Source organism: Chiloscyllium punctatum, chromosome 5 (assembly GCF_047496795.1).
Source record: "Chiloscyllium punctatum isolate Juve2018m chromosome 5, sChiPun1.3, whole genome shotgun sequence".
NCBI classification, from domain to species: Eukaryota; Metazoa; Chordata; class Chondrichthyes; order Orectolobiformes; family Hemiscylliidae; genus Chiloscyllium; species Chiloscyllium punctatum.
In genome coordinates, this window is record NC_092743.1 from 66281172 (window position 1) to 66305017 (window position 23846).

Genomic DNA, 23846 nt, shown 5'->3' on the forward strand with positions numbered 1-23846 from the left:
TTTCACAGCCACACCTAAAATCAATATATTGGAATAACATTTTCCAGACCTTTCCTCTATTTTATACCTCTTTGATAAGATTGTCTCTCTCAGTATCTATTCTAGGCAGAAAAGCTAACATTGTTCCTTAGTTCTACACACATTCTCATAAATTCCCAATAGAGATCAGCTTCATTACTTTGCACTATTACTGCTGTTGAATGGATCATTTGTATCTTGATATGCAAAAGTCTTTGGAATTAAGTCTACAATTAGATTTTTACACTACGGTGTTATTGATTTTCCTGAATTTATCCTTGTTCTCCCTTTGGCAGGTCAATACCCTGTAGCAGTTCTGCACTTCAGAATCAAAATTTATTGCTCACTTTTCATATACAGCTTGATACTTAAAACTAACTCTCTGGCTAATGTTAAATTATTGAGAAGGAGCATTTTGGAAGTCATACCTCGCCTTTATTTTACTAATTTGAAGCCACATTTGTGCTATCATTCAAGATGGCAGCCAAATTGACATAAATTAATAAGTGAATAAGGGACACACAGAATAAGTTGCACTGAATTATTCTAATTAAAATGCCTAAAATACATATTTCTTCTGAAATGTTTTAATCATTATTGTAACAAAGTATTGTCATTGCATTGCTGATTCTAAAATTTATAGAAACCATGACAGGAACTTTAACTTAGCCCTCCTATTTTTATAAATTTTATTTTCAGTAATCATTTAGTAAGTGTTCTTAGTTCATCTCCTAACACTTTCTTTGTTTGGTATTTATTGTTAAATGTATTGCAAAAAACATAGTTAAAATTTTTCTCTCAATGATTTACTAGATCATTATGTAACGACATTTCAACAGAGGCTTCTCACCTACTGAGTAAGACAGAGTATTTTAACTCCTACAACTGTCCACCGGGAACAAGCTGGATTGGATCCAGTGGTGTAAAATATTCAAATCACACTTACAATCAAGGTAATACTGGAACAAGTTCTGGAATTTTTGAGGGACTGATATTTATTTGAGTGGCAGGGCTGCTGATCATGTTCCTGTTGAATATTCCATAACATGCATATCAAACCTTGTATGTGGTAGAGAGATTTTTAGCGATCTGGAAGTGAGATGATCACTTAGGAATATTCAGTTATTGTTCTGCTCCTGTTATGCTTCTTAGTGACCTCAATTGTTAATAGTAGAGGATTTTGCTAATGTTGAAAGTCACCTGGATATTTTTGTCATTTTCAGTTAGGAAGCAATTAGATATCACAAAGTGCTGTTTGGATGGACAAACTTAAATAGATCAAATAGTATTCCTTATCTATTCTTGACACAATATCTTTTATTTGTACTGCTACTGCTGTTACTTGCATAACAATTTAAATCATAATAATATATATCAAGTGTAAGTTTTATATGAAATATAATAGCCCAAAATACCCAAAAATATCAAATGCCAATTATAGATTTCATATAAAATGAATTACTCTATAATACTCTTATCAGGTTATTTATTTTCTCTTATGCTCAACAGAACAGAATCATAAAAATTCCAAATCTCAAAGGGAACAATAGTTTACACATTGTTATGACTGATCACTGGGCACAAGTCCCTAGTAAAATGCAATTCCAGATGGGAATCCCTCAAATGTTATATTGGTGCCACACAACACCTATGAAGTGATCATCCCCAATAAGTGAGAATATAACCATCGCTCCTAACCATTCAATGGCATTGCTATCATTGAGTCCCCCATTATCAACATCTTGCTAGCTATTATTGTCAACAAGCTGAACTGGACTGGCCTTCTGGCTACAAAAGCAGATCAGAGGCTAGGAATCTTCAACTCACTCCTCAAAGCTGTTCTATAAGGCTAAAGACAGGAGTCAATAATAATCAATTGCCTGGATGGGTACAGCTCCAATAAAACTCAAAAAATCTTTATGCTATTCAAGGCAAAGCAGCCCAATTTATTGTTATCACGTTCACCACTGTAGCTCAGTAGCAGCAGAATGTACCATCTACAAGACGTACTACAGAAATTCACCAAGGCTGCTTAGATAACACCTTCCCAACCCTTGACCATTACCATCTAGAAGGACATTGGCAGCAGATACACGAGAACACCACCACCACCTTCAAATTCGACTCCACGCCAGTCACTATTCAGACTTGGAAATATATTGCCATTCCTTTAGCATCACTGGGTAAAATTCCTGGAACTCTATCTTAAACAGCATTATAGGTCGACTTATAGCAAGTGGACTGCAGCGGTTCAAGAAGGGAGCTCACTGTCACCCTCCCAAGGGCAATTAGAGTTGAGTAATGAAAGTTGGCCCTGACACCTAAGCCCACATCCCCTGAAGTGATTTTAAAATATGGCTATGCTCTGGGTGAAGAGGGATGAACTGGCTCCACACCTTTACTCAATCCACAGCCCACCCCACATCCCCTTTCCTTCCCACATTCCCCACCCAAATAAGTGCTCATGTTAAGGTTAATTTTTAAAAAAGGATAACTTCCCTCACAGATACCTTCTCCATCATTTTAAAAGAAACCAATTTTACCAGGTTTCCTTGATCAAAGTTTGGTGGAAGATTTGTAGCTCAGGTGCTCATTGTTGTGGTTCTGTTCGCCGAGCTGGGAATTTGTCTTGCAAACGTTTCGTCCCCTGTCTAGGTGACATCCTCACATCGGACAAACAGGAAGACAGTTAACGATCCGTATACATGAACACCAACTAGCCACGAAATGACACGACCAGCTATCCTTAGTAGCCACACACACAGACGACAAGCAACATGAATTCGACTGGGACAACACTACTATTATAGGGCAAGCCAAACAGAGAACAGCCAGGGAATTCCTAGAGGCACGGCACTCATCCACAGACTCTATCAACAAACACATCGACCTGGACCCAATATACCGGCCACTACAGTGGACAGCTCGAACTGACAACCGGAAGCGGCAGAGACAGGCCACTATAAATGCCGGAGGAAACAGCACAGAAGCGCTTCACAGGAGGCTCCCAAGCACTGAGGATGTCACCTAGACAGGGGACGAAACGTTTGCAAGACAAATTCCTAGCTCGGTGAACAGAACCACAACAGGTTTCCTTGAGTTAAAGAAAGAGTGAGTTTATTAAAATGTGAGAAATATTATGTAAACATGTCACAAATACACGATTAAAATTGAGAGATGAGTCAAAAAAGTAAAAGAGAGTGACTTTATTTCCTTTTACCTGAACATGCATGTTTTATAGAAGTTCTCAGCTGTGTCCCTTGTAGTTTAGTACAATGTAACTTGAGCCACTAGCTGGCACATTAACAGGCATGGGGTTACAGTTTTTGTAAGATCCATTTCTTTTGTATTCCTGGAAGAATACAACACAAATGTGTTTCACCCAGATCCAACTTTCTTTTACATCCTAGCATGTTCACAGCCTGGGGCACAAACCATAGGAAATTACAGTTTATGTTTTGAATGACATCTCCTCATTTGAAGTGTTACTGTCTAAAGTTCTCTTGAGATTGTTCAGGCGTGATCTTTCATGAATTCTTTTGAGACTAAATTCATAGGCGGCTACTGAATTTTTATCATTTTGCTTGTGTGTCTTTCTTTTAAAAAGCATATGTTGTACTTAAAAAATATATATATCCATAACTAATTCAGAATTGTGATCCATTTTCATATAATTGCATGAAAAGAGGATTTTTTTGTCAGATGAATTCTGATTGGTAGAAAGTGCTTTGGAGATTATATGAGGAAACAGCTAACTTTCAAGCTTCTGTTTTCATTCAAACCAGATAGATTGACCCTGATTGTTTAAAGCATTGCCATAAGGAATGCATACAGGAATAAATGTCTCTTTTGATTAGTTGAAAAACCAAAATGTGTGGGCATGTACTTTCTTTTTGTAAAGGAACCCAACTATAAAACTGATTGTTAATTATAACTTGGTCATTCACATATTTTTTAGCACAACCTGGATTGTGTAGGAACTGTTGGTCACTCGTGGAATAAAGGAGGAGAAAGTGAGGACTGCAGATGTTGGAGATTAGAGTCAAGATTGTGGTACTGGAAAAGAACAGCAGGTCAGGCAGCATCCAAGGAGCAGGAAAGTTGACGTTTTGGGCCACACCACACTCTCCACTCATGGAATAAAGACTAATATCGCACACTCATTTCTGAGTTTTACAAGCAAAGAATGGCTGAGTACAGTCAGTGGCTGCCCTTTGTAAATAGCTGAAAGACCTTAGTATAAAGTTGACAGTTAACTGTTCCATGTACATTCTCCATGCCAATGCAACTATCAATCAGAGTCAAATTACCAACTGATCAGCTCTTCTCGTGTAGCATAAAGTTTGCTTCCCTTTTTGAAATTGCATTTCTTGACTTCTATTCTGATGAGTGCAGGAAAAAAGATTTCAATAGCATTTTTTCAATTTTGACCATGCTCAAGTTCTGTACTTTTCAATAAATTATCCACAGGATGTGGGTATTACTGGCAAGGCCATTATATACTTCCCATCCATAATTGCCTAGAAGGCAGTTAAGAGTCGCCTACATTGCTGTGGGTTGGAGTCATATGCAGGTCAGACTGGGTAAAGACAGCAGATATTATTTCCTAAAGGGCACTAGTAAACAATATGCTCTTTAAAATGACAACCAGTACTGGTATCATGATTGCCATTAGGCCAGGTCTTTATTCCAGACTTTTATTGAATTCATATTTCACCATATGCCATGGTGGTGTTCAAACCTATGCTCCCAGAACATTGGTCTGGGGTTCTGGATTGCGAGCCCAGTGATATTATCACTACATCACTGCTTGCCCCATGCAACTTTAAAAACATCTAATCAATTTAAAATCAAAGGAGAGCATCTTGAAATATTAACTTTTGATTGTTTTCTTCCCAAAGTGCTGACCATCCTGTTGAGTACTTCCAACAATTTCTGTATTTATTGCGTATTATATTAAAGTGCCATCTAACTATAAGTTATTGTTGCTATTTTATTGTGGATCCACACTACCTTAACTGTTGTGTCTGCCATCAGCTGCTGCGCTTCTGTTTGGTAATGGACAGGATGGAATTGTGTATCTCTTCAGAAGAGGGACGCCTGAAGAATTTGGATATGCTGCTCTCTTCACAACCCTTGTTATTTACTATCTATTTTCTTGTTGGACAGCTGGTACTGCTATGGCATGTGGACTTGTCATACCAATGCTGTAAGAAGCATTTTACTCTAACAGAAACATGTTTTGCAGTGTAATCTCTAAAAAGGCTGACAAATATGTTTATCTGACAAAGTGACCTAAATGTTTGAGTTATTAATTTAATGCTAGTGAAAATCCAGCACTTCCAACCTTCATAAACTTAATTCCATTCAAAACATTGCTGCTTGTTTCCTAATCCTCATTAGATTACCTTCAGACATCACTCCTGTGCCATGAAATTCACTGGCCCCCGGTTAAGCAATGCCAAATATTTACATTCTCACCTTGTTTGTAGATCCTTTAATACCTTTGTGCCTCTCCAACTCTATAACTTTCTCTAGCTCTGCAACTCTGATATACCTGCACTCCTCTGATCCTTGTCTACTGGGCAACTCTGATGTTAATCACTCCAACTGTAGGGCAGCCCAGTGGCACAATAGTGCCTGACAGTGCCAGGGACCTGGGCTCAATTCCAGCTTTGTGGTGTGTGTGTGTGTGTGTGTGTGTGTGTGTGTGTCTGTCTGTCTGTCTTGCATGTTCTTCCTGTGTTTGCGTAGATTTCCCTTGGATGCTCTGATTTCCTCCCACAAAGATGTGCAGGTTAGATGGATTGCCCATGATAAATCGCCGTCTAGTGTGCAAGCTAGGTAGGTTAACTACAGAAAATGTAGGGGATAGGGTGAAATGCTATTCTGAGGGTCAGTGCAGACTTGATGAGCTGAATGGCCTCTCTCTGTACTGTAGGGATTCTATGATTCTGACTGTGTTAACCATGCCCACAACTGTCAAGGACCTCAAGTCTGGAGTCCTTCTATAAACCTCCTTCACTTACCCAATTTTCTGTAAAACATTCTTTTTACACTAAGCTTCGAGCTACCTGCCCGAATATCTCATGTGATTCAGTGTCAAATTTTATTTGATAACACTCGTGTGAAGTATCTTGGGACATTTCACTGCATTAAATGAGCTGTATAACATGCAAACTGTTGTTGCAGCTGTTCTTGATAAAATGGTTTGGTTTGAAGAATCTGTTCCAGCCACTCTCTGCTTGTTTTACCTGTGTTGATTTCTGATGCAGCCTGTTTTTACCTGCATCAATCCTGGTAGTGCTTGTCTTAACTAACACCAATATCTGATACAGTTTGACATTACCTAAGACATTCTGTTTTATACATTTTTGGAATATACATGCACACACATACGTGTTAATCTCTGGTACAGCCTGTTTAATATGTGTTCACTTAATACAGTCTATCTTTACACATGCCTATCTCTGTCTTCACCTATGACAACCTATCTTTACCTATGTCAATCTCTGATACACTTTTCCTTTACTTGTGTCAATCTCCAACACAGTTTGCCTTTACTTATGTCAACCTCTGATACATCCTCCTATATCTGTGCTAACATCAGATGCAATTTTTCCTAAATTACATCATTATCTGGTGTAATCTGTTTTAGTCTTAGAGTCAAACAACACAGAAGCAGACCCCTTGGTCCATACTGATTGGACATCTCTATCTGACCTAGTCCAGCATTTGGTCCATATCCCTCTAGCCTCTTCCCATATATCCATCCAGATGCATTTTAAGTATTGTAATGGTGTCCGCCTTCACCACTTCCTCTGGCAGCTCATTCTATAGATGCACCACCCTTTGCATTAAAGGTTTCCCCTCAGGTCCCTTTTTAAATCTTTTCCCTCTCACCGCAAAACCTATGCCCTCCAGTTTTGGACTGCCTTACCTTAGGAAAAAGACATTGGTTTTTCGCCTTATCTATGTCTCTCATGATTTTATAAATTCTATAAGGTCATCCCTCAGCCTCCCATGCTTCAGGAAGAAAGGGCCCCATCCTATTCAGCCTCTCCCTATAACTCAAACCCTTCAATCCCAGCAATATCCTTGTAAATCTTTTCTGCACCCTCTCAAGTTTAACAACATCGTTCCGATGGAAGGAAGACCAGAATTGTATGCAGTATTTTAAAAATGGCTTTACCAATGAGCTGTACAAAAAGATGTCCAACTCCTATACCCTGTGTTCTGACCAATCAAGGCAAGTGTGACAATGCCTTCTTCACCACGCTGTCTATCTGCAATTCTACTTCCAGGGAACTATGAAACTGCACCCCTAGGTCTCTTTGTTTGGAAACGTTCCCCAGGGCACTACAATTAATTGTGTTAGTTCTGCCCTGATTTGCCTTACCAAACTGTAACACATTTTTGTAGATTAAACTCTATCTTCTATTCCTCAGCCCATTGTCCCATCCAATCAAGATCGAGTTGCAGTAATCTTATTCGTTGTCCAATATACCACCAATTTTGGTGTCATCTGCAAATCTATTAACCACACCTCCTATATTCAAGTCCAAATGATTAATTTTAATGATGAAAAACAGTGGATCCAGCCCTGATCCTTGTGGAACACTGCTGGTCACAGGTCTCCAGTCTGAAAAATAAGCCTTTACCACTAGACTCATATGAGGACATATTTAAGGCAATTGTTAGAATATTTTCCCTATAGCTTACCTGTGATCCTCAAGACATTGATTGCAGTAGGAATGCCCAAGTAGCAGCACAGTGTTATTAGAATGAAGATCAAACCTGATCATAAGAACATTAAGCCCCCATCTCTACATTGCGACCTTAATAAACAATCCATGGGCTGTATCATTTGCTTTTCTCCAGAGAAATATTTCATATTTGATCTCTGTTTGTTCATTGGAAGGATAGTTAGTAAGTTTACAGGTGACACCAAAATTGAAGGTATAGTGGAGAGCAAAGAAAGTTACCTCAAAGTACAACGGGATCTTGATCACATGGGGCAATGGGCTGAGGAAAGGGAGATGGAGCTTAATTTAGATAAATGCGAGGTGCTGTATTTTGGAAAAGCAAATCAGGACTTATACACTTAATATGCCCTGGGGAATGTTGCTGAACAAAGAGACTTCGGAGTGCAGGTTTGCAGCTCCTTGAAAGTAGAGTCGCAGGTAGATAGGATAGTGAAGAAGGTGTTTGGTATGCTTTCCTTTATTGGTCAGAGCATTGAGTATAGGAGTTGAGAGGTAATATTGTTGCTGTACAGGACATTGGTTAGGCCACTTCTGGAATAGTGTGTGCAATTCTGGAATCCTTCCTATTGGAAGGATGTTGTGAAACTTTAAAGGATTCAGAAAAGATTTACAAGGACATTGCCAGGGTTGGACGATTTGAGCTATAGGGAGAGGCTGAATAGGCTGGGCCTGTTTTCTCTGGAGCTTTGGAGGCTGAGGGGTAATCTCATAGAGATTTATAACATCATGAGGGACATGGATAGGATAAATAGACAAAGCCTTTTCCCTGGGGTGGGGGAGTCCAGAACTGGAGGACATAGGTTCAGGGTGAGCGGGGAAAGACATAAAATGGACATAAGGGGTAACTTTTACTTGCAGAGGGTGGTGCGTGTATGGATTGAGCTGCCAGGGGAAGTGGTGGAGGCTGGTACAATTACAGCATTGAGAAGGCATCCGGTTGGGTATATGAATAGAAAGTGTTTAGAGGAATATGGGCCAAGTGCTGATAAATGGGACTAGATAAGGTTAGGATATCTGGTCAGCATGGAATGAGTCGGACTAAAGGATCTGTTTCCATGCTGAACATCTCTATGACTCTGTAAATGAATTTCCAAGTGGTAAATCAGGAACATAATAGGTTTTACACTTTCTATTCTTGATGTATAATACTTGTAAATTTTTGCCAGTAAAATGTAATTGTGAATCTATTTTAATTATGGTCTGAAAGTTTTTTTTAAGTTAAATTGTATGTGAAGCACCCTAGAACTGATTATCTTCTTCATCAGGTACACTGGAGCATTATATGGCAGAATAATTGGTCTCATCATGGTGTCGATGTTTGGTGTCCAAACTGACAAATATGGGGCATGGATAGATCCTGGCCTTTTTGCAATAATTGGAGCTGCCTCATATTTCTGTGGGGTTTCTAGACTGACAATCTCGCTCACCGCTATCATGGTAAGATATGTTCATTGACATCATCTTTAATTATGCTTGCCAATAGTGGTTTTGTTTTTTAAATTTACACTGGCCAGTTTTAGATACCTTAGAAAGCACCAACTATATGGTACACTTGTTTGGTCCTGGCTTAAGTTTCCTTCTATTTCTGCCTCTGATTTCTGTGACTGTTTTGTTCTTGTGTTCTGTCCCTACTTGTGTTCTACCTTTTCTATTGGTCAAAGCTTTTGATTCTAACCCTCTAGTAATAAAGGCCACAATTCCATTTGCCTCTTTCCTTATTTGCTGCACCTGCATGCTATACCTTTGTGTTTCATGCTTAAGAACACCCATTTCCCTCTGCATGGCACTTTTCTTTTAGTCTTTCTTTGTTTAAATAATAGCCTGCCTTTTGATTCTTCTGAGCAAAATGCACAAACTCACTGTTTATTACAGTGAACTCCATATGACAAGTTTTTCTCTCACCCTATCTATATTCTGTTACAGATTCAGTATTACCTCATCACAACATGTCCTCCAAACTATTTTTGTATCATCAGCAAGTTGGATCTGCCCCTCCTTTAAGTCATAGAGTCATTGAGTCATAGAATCTTACAGCATGGAAGCAGGTCTTTTGGCCCAAACTGGTCCATGCTGACCAAAGTGTCTCTCGCACTAACCCCATTTCCCTGCAGTTGGCCCATAACCTTTTAATCCATGTATTTGTCCAAATGCCTTTTAAGTGTTATTAATGTACCTGCCTTAACCACTTCCACTGGCAGCTTATTTCATATGTTGGATATAGGTTTGCTCGCTCTGCTGGAAGGTTCGTTTTCAGACATTTCATCACCATACTAATTAACATCATAAGTAAGCCTCTAGATGACGCTCCCATTGTGGCATGACCCATTTTCTATTTATGTATTTAGGTTTCCTTGGGCCTATACACATAAATAGAAAGCGGGCCATGCCACCAGTGCTTTATCCAAAGGCTCACTAATGATGTTACCTAGTATGGTGATGAAACATCTGAAAACGAACCTTCCAGCTCAATGAGCAAACCTATATCCAGAACCTCAACCTGAGCAACAAATCTTCTCAAAACTTGTTATTGCATGTGCATAACACTCCCTGTGTAAAAAAGGTTGCCTCTCAGGTTCCCTTTTACTCTTTCCCCACTAACCTTAACCTGATGTCCTCTAGACCTCGATTCCCCAACCCTGGGAAAAAGACTGAGTACATTCGTCCTATGCATGCCTCTCATGATCTTACATACTTCTAGAAAAATACCCCTCCATCTCCGACACTCTAAAGAAAAAGGTCCTGGCTTGTCCAACTTCTCCCTATAACTCGGACCATCTAGTCCTGGCAATATCCTTGCAAATTTATTCTGCACTCTTTCCAGTTTAATAACATTCATCCTCTAGCAAGGTGACCAAAACTGACCACAATACTCCAAGTGCAGCCTCGCCAACATCCTGTATAATTACAACATAACGTTCCAACTTCTCTACTCAATGCCCTCACTGATGAAGGGCAGTGTGCCAAAAGCCGCCTTCACTGCCTTGTCTACCTGTGACTCCACTTTCAGAAAACTGTGAACCTGAACTCTAAGATCCATCTGTTCCACTACGCTCGTTAAGGCCCTGCCATCCACCTCAAAATTGCTACATTCATTTGACTTTTCAAAATGCAAGACCACACACTTATCTATATTAAACTCCATTTGCCATTTCTCAGCCCACTTCCTCAGCTGATTAAGGCCTGCTGCAATTTCTGAGAACCTTCCTCACTGTCCATGATACCGCCTATTTTAATGTCATCAGCAAACTTACTAATCATGCCTTGTACATTCTCATCCAAACCATTGATATACATACCAAACAGTAATAGACCCAGCACTCCACTAATCACAGGCCTCCTGTCTGATAAGCATCCTTTGACTATTACCCTCAGCTTCCTACCATCGAGGCAATTTTGTATCCAATTTGCCAGCTCACCCTTGATTCCATATGATCTAAATCATTCATATATTAATGGCAAATAATCGAAGATCCTTGTGAAACTCCACTATTTACCTGAAAAGACCCTTAACCCTGACTCTTTTTTTCTGTCTATTAACTGATTCTCAACCTAAGATAATACATTACCCTAAAACTATAAGCTTCTATCTTGTATAATGAGCTTTTATGTTGCATCTTATCAATGCCTCTGGAAATCCAAATATACTTCATCTACTGGTTGCTTTTTATAAATGTTGTATCCTTAAAGAACACTAATAAATTTGTCAAACATGATTCCTCTTTTACATCTTATTCCCAGTGATATACACGTTGGCTCTAACATACAGGAACATATTGAAGAAGCTCTCTGTTGTTGGGTTTTATCTCCCCGCCTCTGTCCTTCTTGCCCAGGTCTGCTCTTTCAGTCTGCATCAGACTTGCTGTCGGGTCTTCTCAATCCCATTTCAGGCACTTAACTATATTTTATTATATACACATTGATGCTCTGACAGGTAACATTGGAGAACTAACAAAGCTGAAAACTGAATTTGGGACACAATCATTTTAACTTTTCCCAATAATTACAATCCAAATTCGGCCTCCTGATTCCTTTCACCTGGGTCCATATATCATATACCTTAAGTATTGTTATCTTTGAAAATTGGATTGTAATTCATTTGGGAATGTTAAAAGTGGAAAATGTCATTTTTTTTGGAAGAGTTATAGGTGCAGCTATAATGGTCTGCAATAAAAATCTGCTTCATCCATGTTAAAAAGTGTCAGAAACACTTCACCCAAAAGGTTGTGGAAATTGGAAATGCTTCCAGCAAAACAAAACTGTTGACATAAGGTCAATTGAAAATGTCAAGATGGAAATTACATAGAACATAGAAGAGCACAGCACAGTATAGGCCTCCGGACCTCGATGTTGTGCCGACCTTTTATCCTACTCTAAGATCAAGCTAATCTACATGTCCTTTATTTTACTATCTTTATTTTATATGTGTTTGTCCAGCAGTCTCTTAAATGTCCCTCATGTATCTGACTCTACTACCACTGCTGGCAGTGCAATCCACTCACCCACCACACTCTGTGTAAAGAACCTACCTCTGATATCTCCACAAAAACATCCTCCAATCAACTTACAATTATGCCTCCTCATGATAGCCATTTCTGCCCTGGGGAAAAGTCTCTGGCTATCCACTCTATCTATGCCTCTTATCATCTTGTACACCTCTATCAAGTCGCCTCTTATCCTTCTTCGCTCCAATGAGAAAAGCCCTAGCTCCCTCAGCCTTTCCTCGTAAGACATGCCCTCCAGTCCAGGTAACATCCTGGTAAACCTCCTCTGCACCCTCTCTAAAGCTTCCACATCTTTCCTATAATGATGTGACCAGAATTGAACACAATATTCCAAGTATGATCTAACCAGGGCTCCGTAGAGCTGCAGCACAACCTCGCAGCTCTTAAACGCAATTCCCTTGCTAATGAAAGCCAACACACCATACCAGGAAGCTGTCTTAACAACCCTAACAACTTGGGTGGCAACTTTGAGGAATCTATGGATGTGGATCCGAAGATTCCTCTGTTCCTCCACACTGCCAAGAATTCAACCTCTAACCTTGTATTCTGTATTCAAATTTGACCTTCGAAAATTAATCCTTCACACTTTTCCAGGTTGAAACTCCGTCTGCCACTTCTCAGGTCAGCTCTGCATTCTGTCACCTTTGTGTCATCGGCAAACGTACTAATTCACTCTTCCGCTTCCTCATCCAAGTCATTTGTAAAAATCCCAAAGAGCAGAGGTTCCAGAATGGAACCCTGTGGAACACCACTGGTCACTGAGTTCTCAGGCTGAATACTTTCCATCTACTACCACCCTCTGTCTTCTAATAGTAAACTATTAAGAGTCATGGAACCTAGGTGGTGGGTGACTTCAGATACAAATCAGCTGTTTCTACCCTCACAGCAGCAATGGTCTGCTTCCTACCCATTGTTGCTCTGAGCAAACAGCCAAAGGCAGAAATCTTTGGGTGAGGTATATTATTATTTGTAAGAGACATTGACCCCAGGTTACTGCTGCCTTGTGCTGAGAATTAGAACTCAGGTAACTGGGTGCTTGAAACTATATCCCTCCAGGAATCACCTCAAACTTTGCAGTTAATGATTATCATTAATGGCTGCATCTCTTTTGCAATGCTCCTACGAAACAGAGTCCACTTGCCAAACAATCAGTCGTCTTCTCTCATTCAGTATAAATGTTGGTTCTACCTTTATTTGTATTTTTTTGCGAATTGTCTTGATGAGTGCAAGATGAAATGTTTTGATAAAATGTGTCTTTTGTCAATGATACCCAAGTTCTGTAGTACCAAATAACTATAAATGGAATTGTTTCTTAAACTGAAAATGATTCTTAATCTATTTTCATTCCAAGGAAGTGAAGGTAAATTTAGTGAGATTTTTTGTGTTTGTTAAATACTAAGTATTTTTAAGGCATCTGTCACAATATTTTTCCATTAAAACATACATGAAGCAGTTAAAGAGGCACAGAGTGTGACAATAATTCCATGCCAAAATCAGTTTATGGAATACAAATTGTGCCTAATAAGGAAAGTTTGTTGGTCTTTTTGATACAGAAGCATTTGTAAAGGTGTTTAAAAAATTCTAAACAGAAGGCACCTGGAATGTAAAAAGTTTTTTGTAAATTGGCTAAACAATAGGAAATTATCTAGTTAGCCAATAACGAGTGGAGTCACATTTGATTTGATGAATTGTAAACCAGGATTATTAAAACCTGCTGTAAGGAAAAAAATTGCAATGCAACTTGGCTTAAATTTGAATAGAAATAACAATATGGAATTTTCTTGACATCAAATAGCGTCAAGTTGGCTCCAGTTACTCACACTAATTATGAAAATGGATTGAGACTACCAAAAAGATTCAAGAAAGCTTAAGAGAGATGAATTTGCATCACTGATCTTTAATGATAAATTTATTTACAATGCATTTTAGTCTTGAATCAGAATTAAATTTAACTGCTCAAAGTGTCTCGTCTATTCCTAGTTTTGCTCTCTTGAGACTTCAAGCAAAGCTTGGGCAGCTTGCCAGCTGAAGAGACAAGAATGAATCCTCTTAATCAGCTGTAAACCACAAGTAGGAGGCAGTTAGACACCTGAAATAACAATATAAAAACACAGCCAAAACCAGCTGTTTACTTAGTAAGATTGTGCATTACAGAGTGATGTAACACCAATTTTGAAGAAAGGACATCCAAGCACAATGGCTAAGATTAATGTCATAAATTTTTCACTTTCTAATTCTGCCATGGTTTTGTTAATCTTGTCATCAAATTGCATGGATATGCGGAAAACAGCTGGACAGGCAATAAAATTCCTGTGAGATTTACTTACTGAAGTTTTGCACTCTTCCCACAAAATTTGCATTTAATCACATAATTGTTGCAATCCAGAAGGAGGCAATTTGGCCCATTGTGTCTGCACTGGATAATCCATTTTTCCAATGTCTTTTAACATGTAACTTAGTGCTGATTAAAATACTGTGGCTGCTGGCTGTTTTAATCGAAGTCAGTGGAATGTAAAAAGGAGGCAAGGTGTAAAATGGGTATTGATATGGTCGTATCAGCAGTCTGGCTACCAATTTCAGAAAAGGTTACCTCTTAACTGTATGTCCACACTGAGGGGAAGGCCAGACAGATTGGTGAAGGGCCAAATGGTTTTGGATACAGCAGTGCTTTTTTATAAGTTTCTAATGTATCAGTGTAAACATTGAATTCAAAATTATGTAATTGTTTGCTAGGTGTGAGATGTGTTGGTTAACAAGATTAGCCACGGGAAATGCGGGATTATAGGGACTCAGTAGGGAGTTGAGTCTGGGTGGGATGCTCGGTGGAGGGTCAGTATGAACTCAATGGGCTGAATGACCTGTTTCTACACTGTAGGGAGTTTATGGTTCTATGACTCAGTCTTCACAGCTGCCTGGGGTTGAGAACACAACAGACAGCATAACCCTAAGATCAAAAGATAATCTGTTTTTCAACCTTAAATGGGAAATCTCTTAAATTTAAAGTGTGTTAATCTCATAGCAAGTTTTGAGAAATAAGGGCATAACTGCATGGGTTTCCTCCAGATGCTCCGGTTTCCTCCCACAATCCAAAGATGAGCAGGTTAGGTGAATTGGCCATGCTGTCGTGTTCAAGGATGTGTAGGTTAGGTGCATTAGTCAGGGGTAAATGTAGAGTAATAGGGTAAGGGAATGGGTCTGAGTGGGTTATTCTTTGGAGGGGTCAGTGTGGGCTTGTAGGACCCAATAGCATGTTTCCACACTGTAGGAATTCTATGATTCTATGTGTTTTATTCTCTCTCGCTTTCTGTTTGTCTAACTTTCTTCCTTTTTGCCTAAGAAGCTTTCAAATTAATTTAAAAGAGAGCTAAAAACAGGACGAGGAAATATTCTCTCGAGAACATTTTCATCATCGCTGCCCAATAATCTGGAAGAGTAGATTGCCAATCTATTATAGAAGTTTCCTGATTCATTGATTTCATTGGAGTGGTAAATGATCCGCCCTATAAACAAGGTGAAACATAACCCTAGCAATGCCTTCTCCCCCGGTCTTGATTTAATGGCCTCTTTTGGTCTCTCTTAGAGCCTCCACAACTTAAACAAAACATTATTTACTAAAATTACAGAACTACAGTAACAGTGTCATATTTGAATTTGATTTGTTTCTCCTCCCTCAGAAAATCTCAATGCAAGCTTCACCTGAGCAAAGTGTTGCCCCTATTCTGTCCACATCCCAAACCTGACATTGTCTTTACACACAGTGCAAATAGCGATTGACTACCTCAGAAACTTCAATTCCATTGGTGCATTAAATTGGAATATGCCTGAAGTTTGCTATTTGATGTTTTTAGCTTCACCACTAGGTGTCAGGATTTCCAAAGATTTAGAATTTTGGGATTCTTTTGAGAAGATCTGAATATGTTTCTGATATGATGCGTGATAATTGCATTGAGTTGAGAATGAATCAGTAACTAAGTATCAATGTTGCATTTGCTAATGACAACAATATTAGCTACTGTCTAATTTTTGGATGCAGGGGCCTGAATTTTACTGTGGGGGTGTCAGGCAGGTCCTGAGTACATACTTGCCAGAGTGTGAGCTGCTTGGTATTTTTAAAAATTAGTTGCCTCATAATTGGCTGGCTTTGGGTAGCCTTATAATTGGCCAGCTTTAATATCCCATTAAAGATAGTGGGCATGCTCTTGCTGCTGACATCGCAATCAAAGACCAGCAATTCTGGAGCTGCAGCATGCAGAGCACCTTGAGAGCAAGGCCAGAAAAGATGCAAGAGATCATGGAGACAAGTGCCAGTTGAGATGGATATTGTTGGGATACCATTGTGGTCACGGAAGGGGCTTGGTGGGAGGAGCGGGGTGCGCTTGGCTTCCCTCTCCATGGCCCCTTCTGGGAGCTGACGTCCCTGCCCACAGTCCCAGCTCTAGGACATTGAGCCTGGTTTGGGCTGCTTTAGTGAAGCAGTCTTTCAGTAGCTGGTGGCCTCCGCCATAGCAGGAGTCACTCCTCCATTGACAAAATGTTGACTGCTATGTAAATTGATCCCCATCTGGACCTATAATTCTGGTAATCAGCTGCCCACCTTCTTGCAACAGGCAGCTGCAATGCCCATTCTGTCCTGGTACTGGTATAATTCCCCAACAGCTGCACCATGCTGACAAACTCATATCGTGTGGAAGATGTCAGGTGAAAGTCCTGCCTGTGGAAGATCATTACAAATAAATAGTTTTAGAATAATGTTATTGTTAAACCTGTAGCTTCTCACAATTATCTCTCAAACTATGATTTTCAATTCATCAGTTAATTCTTAAACAAAATGGAAAGCTGAAAATTTAGTTTCTAATAAATAATATTAGTGTATAAAGATTTTCAGGGAAATATCTTTTGTGTCTGAACTGAGTATAAAATCCTGATACAACCTCGGCAAATCCAGAATTAATTCTGTCAGCGGGGTACAGCCTTGTGTGAAGTGAAATTTTAAAACAGGGCAAGCAGTTTTGTCATAATTGACAAAGTAAATGACATTAGTGTCACTTATTGCTAAATATTCTGATGCTGTACTTGATTTATGCAGTTGAGTTTTGGATGACCCTGTTGTGGAATGCAAGTGATCAGAACAGCCTATTCCAAGAACTGAAGTTTTTAAAAAAACTTTCATTCTAATCATCACATTTTTCCAACATATCAATTAGAAGCTAATATCAGCTTTAGGTCTTCAGGGGAAATGCAATTTCAGTGAGCCGATGAGTCTTCCACTTATAGTTTTCCTCCAGGGCTCTAACTCTGGACAAACACATGGGTGAACATTTGAGGATAGCAGTGTTAATGTAGAACTGAGCATTCTAAAATTGGGAGGAATTTCCGTGTACCTTGTGAAAAAATTAGGAATTACATTTTTTAAAAATCAGTAGATTTTTGCAATAATTGCTGCCTGCTCTGATGATATAGCAAAATGCTAGGAGGTGTCACAGGAGCTTCCAACTGCTGGATTGCTTGTTCATCTATTAATTAGGATCTTACATGGATTCAAATACTGAATAAGGAAAAGAAACATGAAAACATTGTGTGATATGAAAATATAATAATTTCATACCTTGCAATTGCTATTAATATTACCTAGACTTTGTGGCATATTTCTGCACTGAGGTGATTATCAAATTGTTATTTCAAGTTTGCTTAGAGTCAGTAAGAATCACTATGGCTTCTCACAGTAACAACATTAATATTTCCACCTGATTAAAGAAACAAGTCAGATCAAAAGCCAGGCAGCTTCCTGTTATGGTGAACTAAAGGATAAATATTCAAGTTCAGTGTCTTGTTTAGGCATATCACTTGCCAAGATCCTGAATATAATCATTCCAAACAACTGCAGATTTTTCAAGATATTTGATGGTGTTCTTTTGTTCAAAGAAAGCCACTCACCAAAAACTATTTGCGTCTGTTAAATTCCATGCACTGAACCAAAAATCTTGAATTACAACAGGATATTGAGCAGTACTTCAACAGTTGTGCACTTTGAACCAGAAATTAGCATAAGCATCGACTAACTAAAATGGACCACCCTTGTACAGGAAACCATTATTAAGATTAACTGGGATATCCTGTAAAATTCTGTTGTTGATAAATATATACAAATAATATCCAGTTGAAAATTTGGAAACTCATTTTGTGTTTCCAATGTGTCGGTTAATTGGGACAAAATGGGAAGCTGAAAATTCAGTTTCTAATAAATAATATCAGGCTATGAAGACATTTAAAAATTATATTTTCAACAAAGAGTTCTTTAACAAGGAAAAATCTTTTGTATCTTACTGGTTATAAAATCTTGCTACAATCTCAGCAAATCCAGAACTAATTCTGTAAAGAGGAATGCCATATATTGAGGTCATACATTTTTGTATAATGCTCTTGTGATGTGCCTTATGACTTTTGATGACAGTATATACATTATTGGATGTTGTTGGGGGCATGGTTCAATTGGAAACATTGATAATGAGAATGCAGTATTGATTTTTCGTGCCAAATGATTGATTAGTGGATATTAGTGAACTCACACTCATTCTTTAAAGAAACAATTGAGACTTTTCAGTAATTTTGACTTTGTATTACTTCTTTGTAGTTTTAGAAATATAAATTAAATATGCAATAAGGGGTAATATTATGACAGAATGTATTTGGTCACTTATTGCACATGATCAGCATGTTTTGAAAGGAAATAACTATGTCTTCTCTTAGCCTTGGAGTGAGTATCCCAAGTAAATTTATCTAAAACTCAATTTAATTGATTTTTTAAAAAAATGTTGACTAGCTATATTGATGAATGTAGTATGCAATTGATGTGGAATGCAAAGATTTCAGTCAGACCTTTAACAACGTCCTACATAGAAGGTCCTATGAAAGGTAAGAGCCTTGGGATCGAAGCCAAGTTGGCAAAATGGATCCAAAATTGGCTGTGAGTGATGGTGGAGGGATGTTTTTTGTGACTGGAAGCCTGTGGCCTGTTGTGTATCACAGGGATCAGTGCTTCCTAGCTATTTGTTGTGTACATTCATGACTCGGATGTGAATATAGAATGTTTGATTAGTAAGTTTGCAGATAACAGAAAAATTGGTGTTGTTGATAGGAGAATGGTCTCAGGCTACAGACTGATATTGATTGGATGTTAAATTGGACAAATCAATGGCAGATAGAATTTAATCCTGATGCATTCTGGGTGGTCTAATAAGGAAAGGATATACACAATGAATAGTAGGTCCCTAGGAAGTACCAAGGAACGAAGGGACCATTGTGCTTGAATCAGTAGATTCCTGAATGCTTCAGAAAATATAGACAGAATGTTGAAGAAGGCATATAGGATGCTTGCCATCATTAGTCAGGGCACAGAATACAAGAACAAGGACATGTAAACATGTTGCTACAACTTGATAAAACATTGGTTAGGCCATATATGGAATACTGTGGGCAGTTCTGGTTGTCACACTAGTGGAAGGACATAATTGCACTGGAATGCAGAAGAAACTCACCAGGATGTTGCCTGAGTGAAAAGTTTCAGTTATGAGGAGAGACTGGAATTGTTTTCCTTAGAGCAGAGCAGGCTGAGGAGAATCTAACTGAGATATTCAAAATTATGAGAACCACAGACTGGGTAGATTGCAAGACTCGCTTCCTCATGGCAGAGCAGACAGCATAAGTGTAAGGTGAGGAGCAAGTGTTTTATAAGAGATCTGAGTAAGAAACAAAAATCACCCAGACAGTGGTAGGTACTGTATATGGAAGATGCTGCCTGAGAGGATGATGTAGGCAGGTACTCTTGCAATATTTAAGAAGCTTCTGAATGAGCACTTAAAGAGCCTAGGCATAGTAGCCGAGAGACCACAAGCAAATAAAGAGGATTAATGTAATTTAGTTGGCATAAATATGGTGAGCCGAAAGGCCTGTTTCTATGCTACAGGATTCTACTCTAAATAACTAAACTGTAGGCTTTTGGAGGCTTAAATTGAAAGAAGACATTTACTGTCACACACTTGAATTATACATAAGATACATGCTCTCACACATACAAAGATTAGATACAGGTACAAATTTTACAAATTATGATCAACTCAGATTTTGGTTTGTAAGCTCCTGTCCCACGTGGGACACATTCGGTTTCTTGAATAGTTTTGAACACTTTGAGTTTAAAGTAAACGTCTTACGAAGTTAAACATTCACTGCAGATTGTGAGGGTTCATATTGTTAAATATTTAGGAGGTTGAGTCTCAAATGAAGTTTGAAAACTGGAATAAGTTAATCCTTTGACTGTTTGATATCTTGCAGCTGGTTTCTAAGTTTTGTTGGCAGATTGGTGAAACTGATGGTGCTGGGGGGTCTTGTCTGAAAACTGCTCTTTGCTGATCTTTAAAACAGACCAAGATACCTCAGCTGACAAACATGTTGTCTTTCCCAAATTCATGTTTTCCAAATAAGGTGTCCTGTTCATGTTATTCCCCATCCTGTGTTGTGGATTAACACTTATGTGGTCCATCTAGTCTACTGTAGGTTGGAGAAAAACCATCATGATAAAATATAAAATTGATTATGGTCATACATTAGCATTTTTCACAAGTTGAGGTTCAATCTTCCCTTTTGCCACAGTATGAAGCGTGGAGACAGGCAGTCTGGAAATGCCAGTCTTTTTCTGGTGACCCATCCTGACACAAAGTGATCTGTGAATGTCCTGGATGGCTGTGAATGTTCATATTTCATGAAGTGGTTAGTTGAGGCTTGGTATCATCTGTAGACAATTTCTAAATGTCACATGATTTGAGTCAGTCATCTTAACAGTTTGCTTGGAGATGGTGTTAGAAAAACTGGTCTGAAGGTGGATAAATCACCTGGATCAGATGGACTACAGCCCAGAGTTTTAAGGGGGATAACTGAAGAGATAGCAGAGTTGTTAGTGGCGATCTTTCAGGAATCGCTAGAATCAGGGAGGGGTCCTAGAAGACTGGAAAATTGTTAACAAGACATCCCTGTTTAAAAAGGCAGTAAGGCAAAAGACAGAAAATTACAGACCAATTAGCCTAACCCCGTTTGTAGCTAATATACTGGAATCCATTGTGAAGAATGAGATTTCTGAATGCTTTGAAGTGTATGGTAAAATAGGGCAAAGTCATATTGGTTTCATCAAGGGGAGGTCATGACTGACAAATCTGCTAGAATTCTTTGAGGAAGAAATAAAAAAGTTAAGCTAAGGAGAGTCAATGGATGTTATCTAACTGGACTTCAAGACAGCCCTTGAAGGAAGATACTGAGTAAGATAAGGGCCCATGGTGTTAGATGCAAGATGCTAGCATGGATAGAAGCTTGGCTGTCTGGCAGAAAGCAGAAAAAAAAGGGTCCTTCTCAGGATGGTAGTCAGTGGTGTTCCGCAAAGCTCAGTGTTGGGCCCAAAACTTTTCACTTTACACATTAACAATCTAGATGAAGGAACTGAGGGCATTCTGGCTAAGCTTGCAGACAATACAAAGATAGGTAGAGGAACAGGTAGCATTGAGGAGGTGGAGCGGCTGCAGAAGGATTTGGACAGATGAGGAGAGTGGGCAAAGAAGTGGCACAAGGAGTACAATGTGGGAAAGAGTCAAGTCATGCACTTTGGTAGGAAGAATAGAGGCATGGACTGTTTTCCAAATGGGGAGAAAATTCAGAAATCTGAAGTGAAAAAAGATTTGAGGGTTCTTGACCAGGATTCTTTCAAGGTAAACTTGCAGGTTGAGTCAGTAGTTAGAAAGGAAATGCAATTATGGCATTTATTTTGAGAGGACTTGAATATAAAATCAGGGATGTACTTCTGAGATTCTATAAGGCTCTGGTCAGACCATATTTGGTTTATTTTGTGCAGTTTTGGGCCCCATATCTCAGGAAGGAAGCACTGGCCCTAGTTCAGAGGAGGTCCATGAGAATGGTCCCAGGAATAAGAAGCTTAACATATGAAGAATGAAGTTTACAAGGTTGGGGGGAGGGGGATTTAATTGAAACATACAGAATTCGGAATGGTCTGCATAGAGTAGAAGTTGGAAAGATATTTCTGTTGGTAGGAGAGACTAGGACCCAAGAACACAGCTTCGGAGTAAAGGGAAAACCTTTTAGAATGGAGATAAGGAGAAACTGCTTCAGCCAGAGAGTGATGAATCCATGGAATTCATTGCCTCAGAAGGCTGTGGAGGCCAGATCATTAAGTATATTTAAGACTGAGATAGATAGGTTCTTGTGTATCAAGGGGATCAAAGGTTCCGGGGAGAAAGCAGGAGAATGGGGTTGTGAAACTTACTAGCCATGATTGAATGGCAGAGCAGACCCGATGGGCTGAATGGCCTAATTTCTGCACCTATTTCTTATGGTTTTATGGTGTCAAATTTATGGAAGTAGTAACTGAAAGTTCATAATATACTGGATTCTGATGGTGGCATGGAGCTTTTGGTGGTGTTCAGGTTTTTTTGTGAAACTGTGCATTTTGTTTTATTTTATGCTTCAGTCTAACACTGTAACTAACATCATTTTCCTTTTTATGTCTGGGCTGCAGCTGTCTGCACATACATGCTGCCTGGGGCTGTAGCCTCCTTAACCTTGAGTAAGGCTCTTCCACAAGCATAATATCCTTTTATTTATATCAGTATGTTATAGGTTACTAAGCATGGTTCTCCTATGTATAATCTAAGACCCTTCACTTTACATGCCTCTTTTTGTCTAATGTCTTCTCTCAATCCCTCACTGATGGCAATCATATCATTAGCTTTATCATCAGAGTTGAAATTCTGAGTAGGAGTAAATCTCAGCAGATGTAGGAATCTGTACTGAAAACAACAAATCACAGTGGGTACGACAGCATCCGTGGAGAGAGAGCAAGCTAACATCTTGAGTCTAGATGACTCTTCAAAAGGAGGTCAGAGTGTTCTGTCAGGCTTAAAAGTAGACAAATCTCCAGGGTTTGGATGAAATGTATCCCATGCTATTGAGTGAAATAAGGGAGGAAATAATAGGGGCGCTGGCAATAATTTTCAATTTCTCCCTGGCCACAGCAGAAGTGCCAGAGGACTGGAGGACAGCCAATGTGTTACTGGAAGATATTGAGGCCTAAGCCTGGAAACTGCAGATTGGTCAATTGTGGGGAAACCATTGGTAGCAATTCTGAGGGACAGAATCAATTTACATTTGGAGAGGCAGGGATTTATCAAGAACAGTCTGCTTTGCTTGTTAAGGGGAGGTCTTGTCTGACCAACTTGACTGATTTTTTTCAGAGGTGACTACATGTGTAGGTGACGAGAATTTGATGTTATCAACTTGGACTTCAGTATGGCTTTTGATAAGGTCCTATGTGGGGCAAAGATAAGAGCCCATGGAATCCCAGGAAATTTAATTCGATCAAGAATTGGCTGAGTGACAGAAAGCAGCTATTGATGTTGAGGGGTATTTTTGTGAGTGGAAGCCTGTGTCCAGTGGAATTCCATAGGGATCAACATTGTTATTTGTTGCATGTATAAATGAATTTACACTTGAACGTAGGTTGACA

The 23846-nt window shown here is 39.0% G+C and overlaps 1 protein-coding gene across 1 annotated transcript in view; it reads left to right on the forward strand.

The window, feature by feature from the left end:
• The window catches only part of LOC140476745 (chloride channel protein C-like), a 129567-nt gene that overhangs the window by 33949 nt on the left and 71772 nt on the right, over positions 1-23846 (forward strand). Inside the window, exons 9-11 of the mRNA XM_072569559.1 lie at positions 832-971; positions 5056-5227; positions 9050-9221. Of these exons, the coding sequence (XP_072425660.1) occupies positions 832-971; positions 5056-5227; positions 9050-9221 (484 nt within the window). The remainder of the gene's footprint in view (positions 1-831; positions 972-5055; positions 5228-9049; positions 9222-23846) is intronic.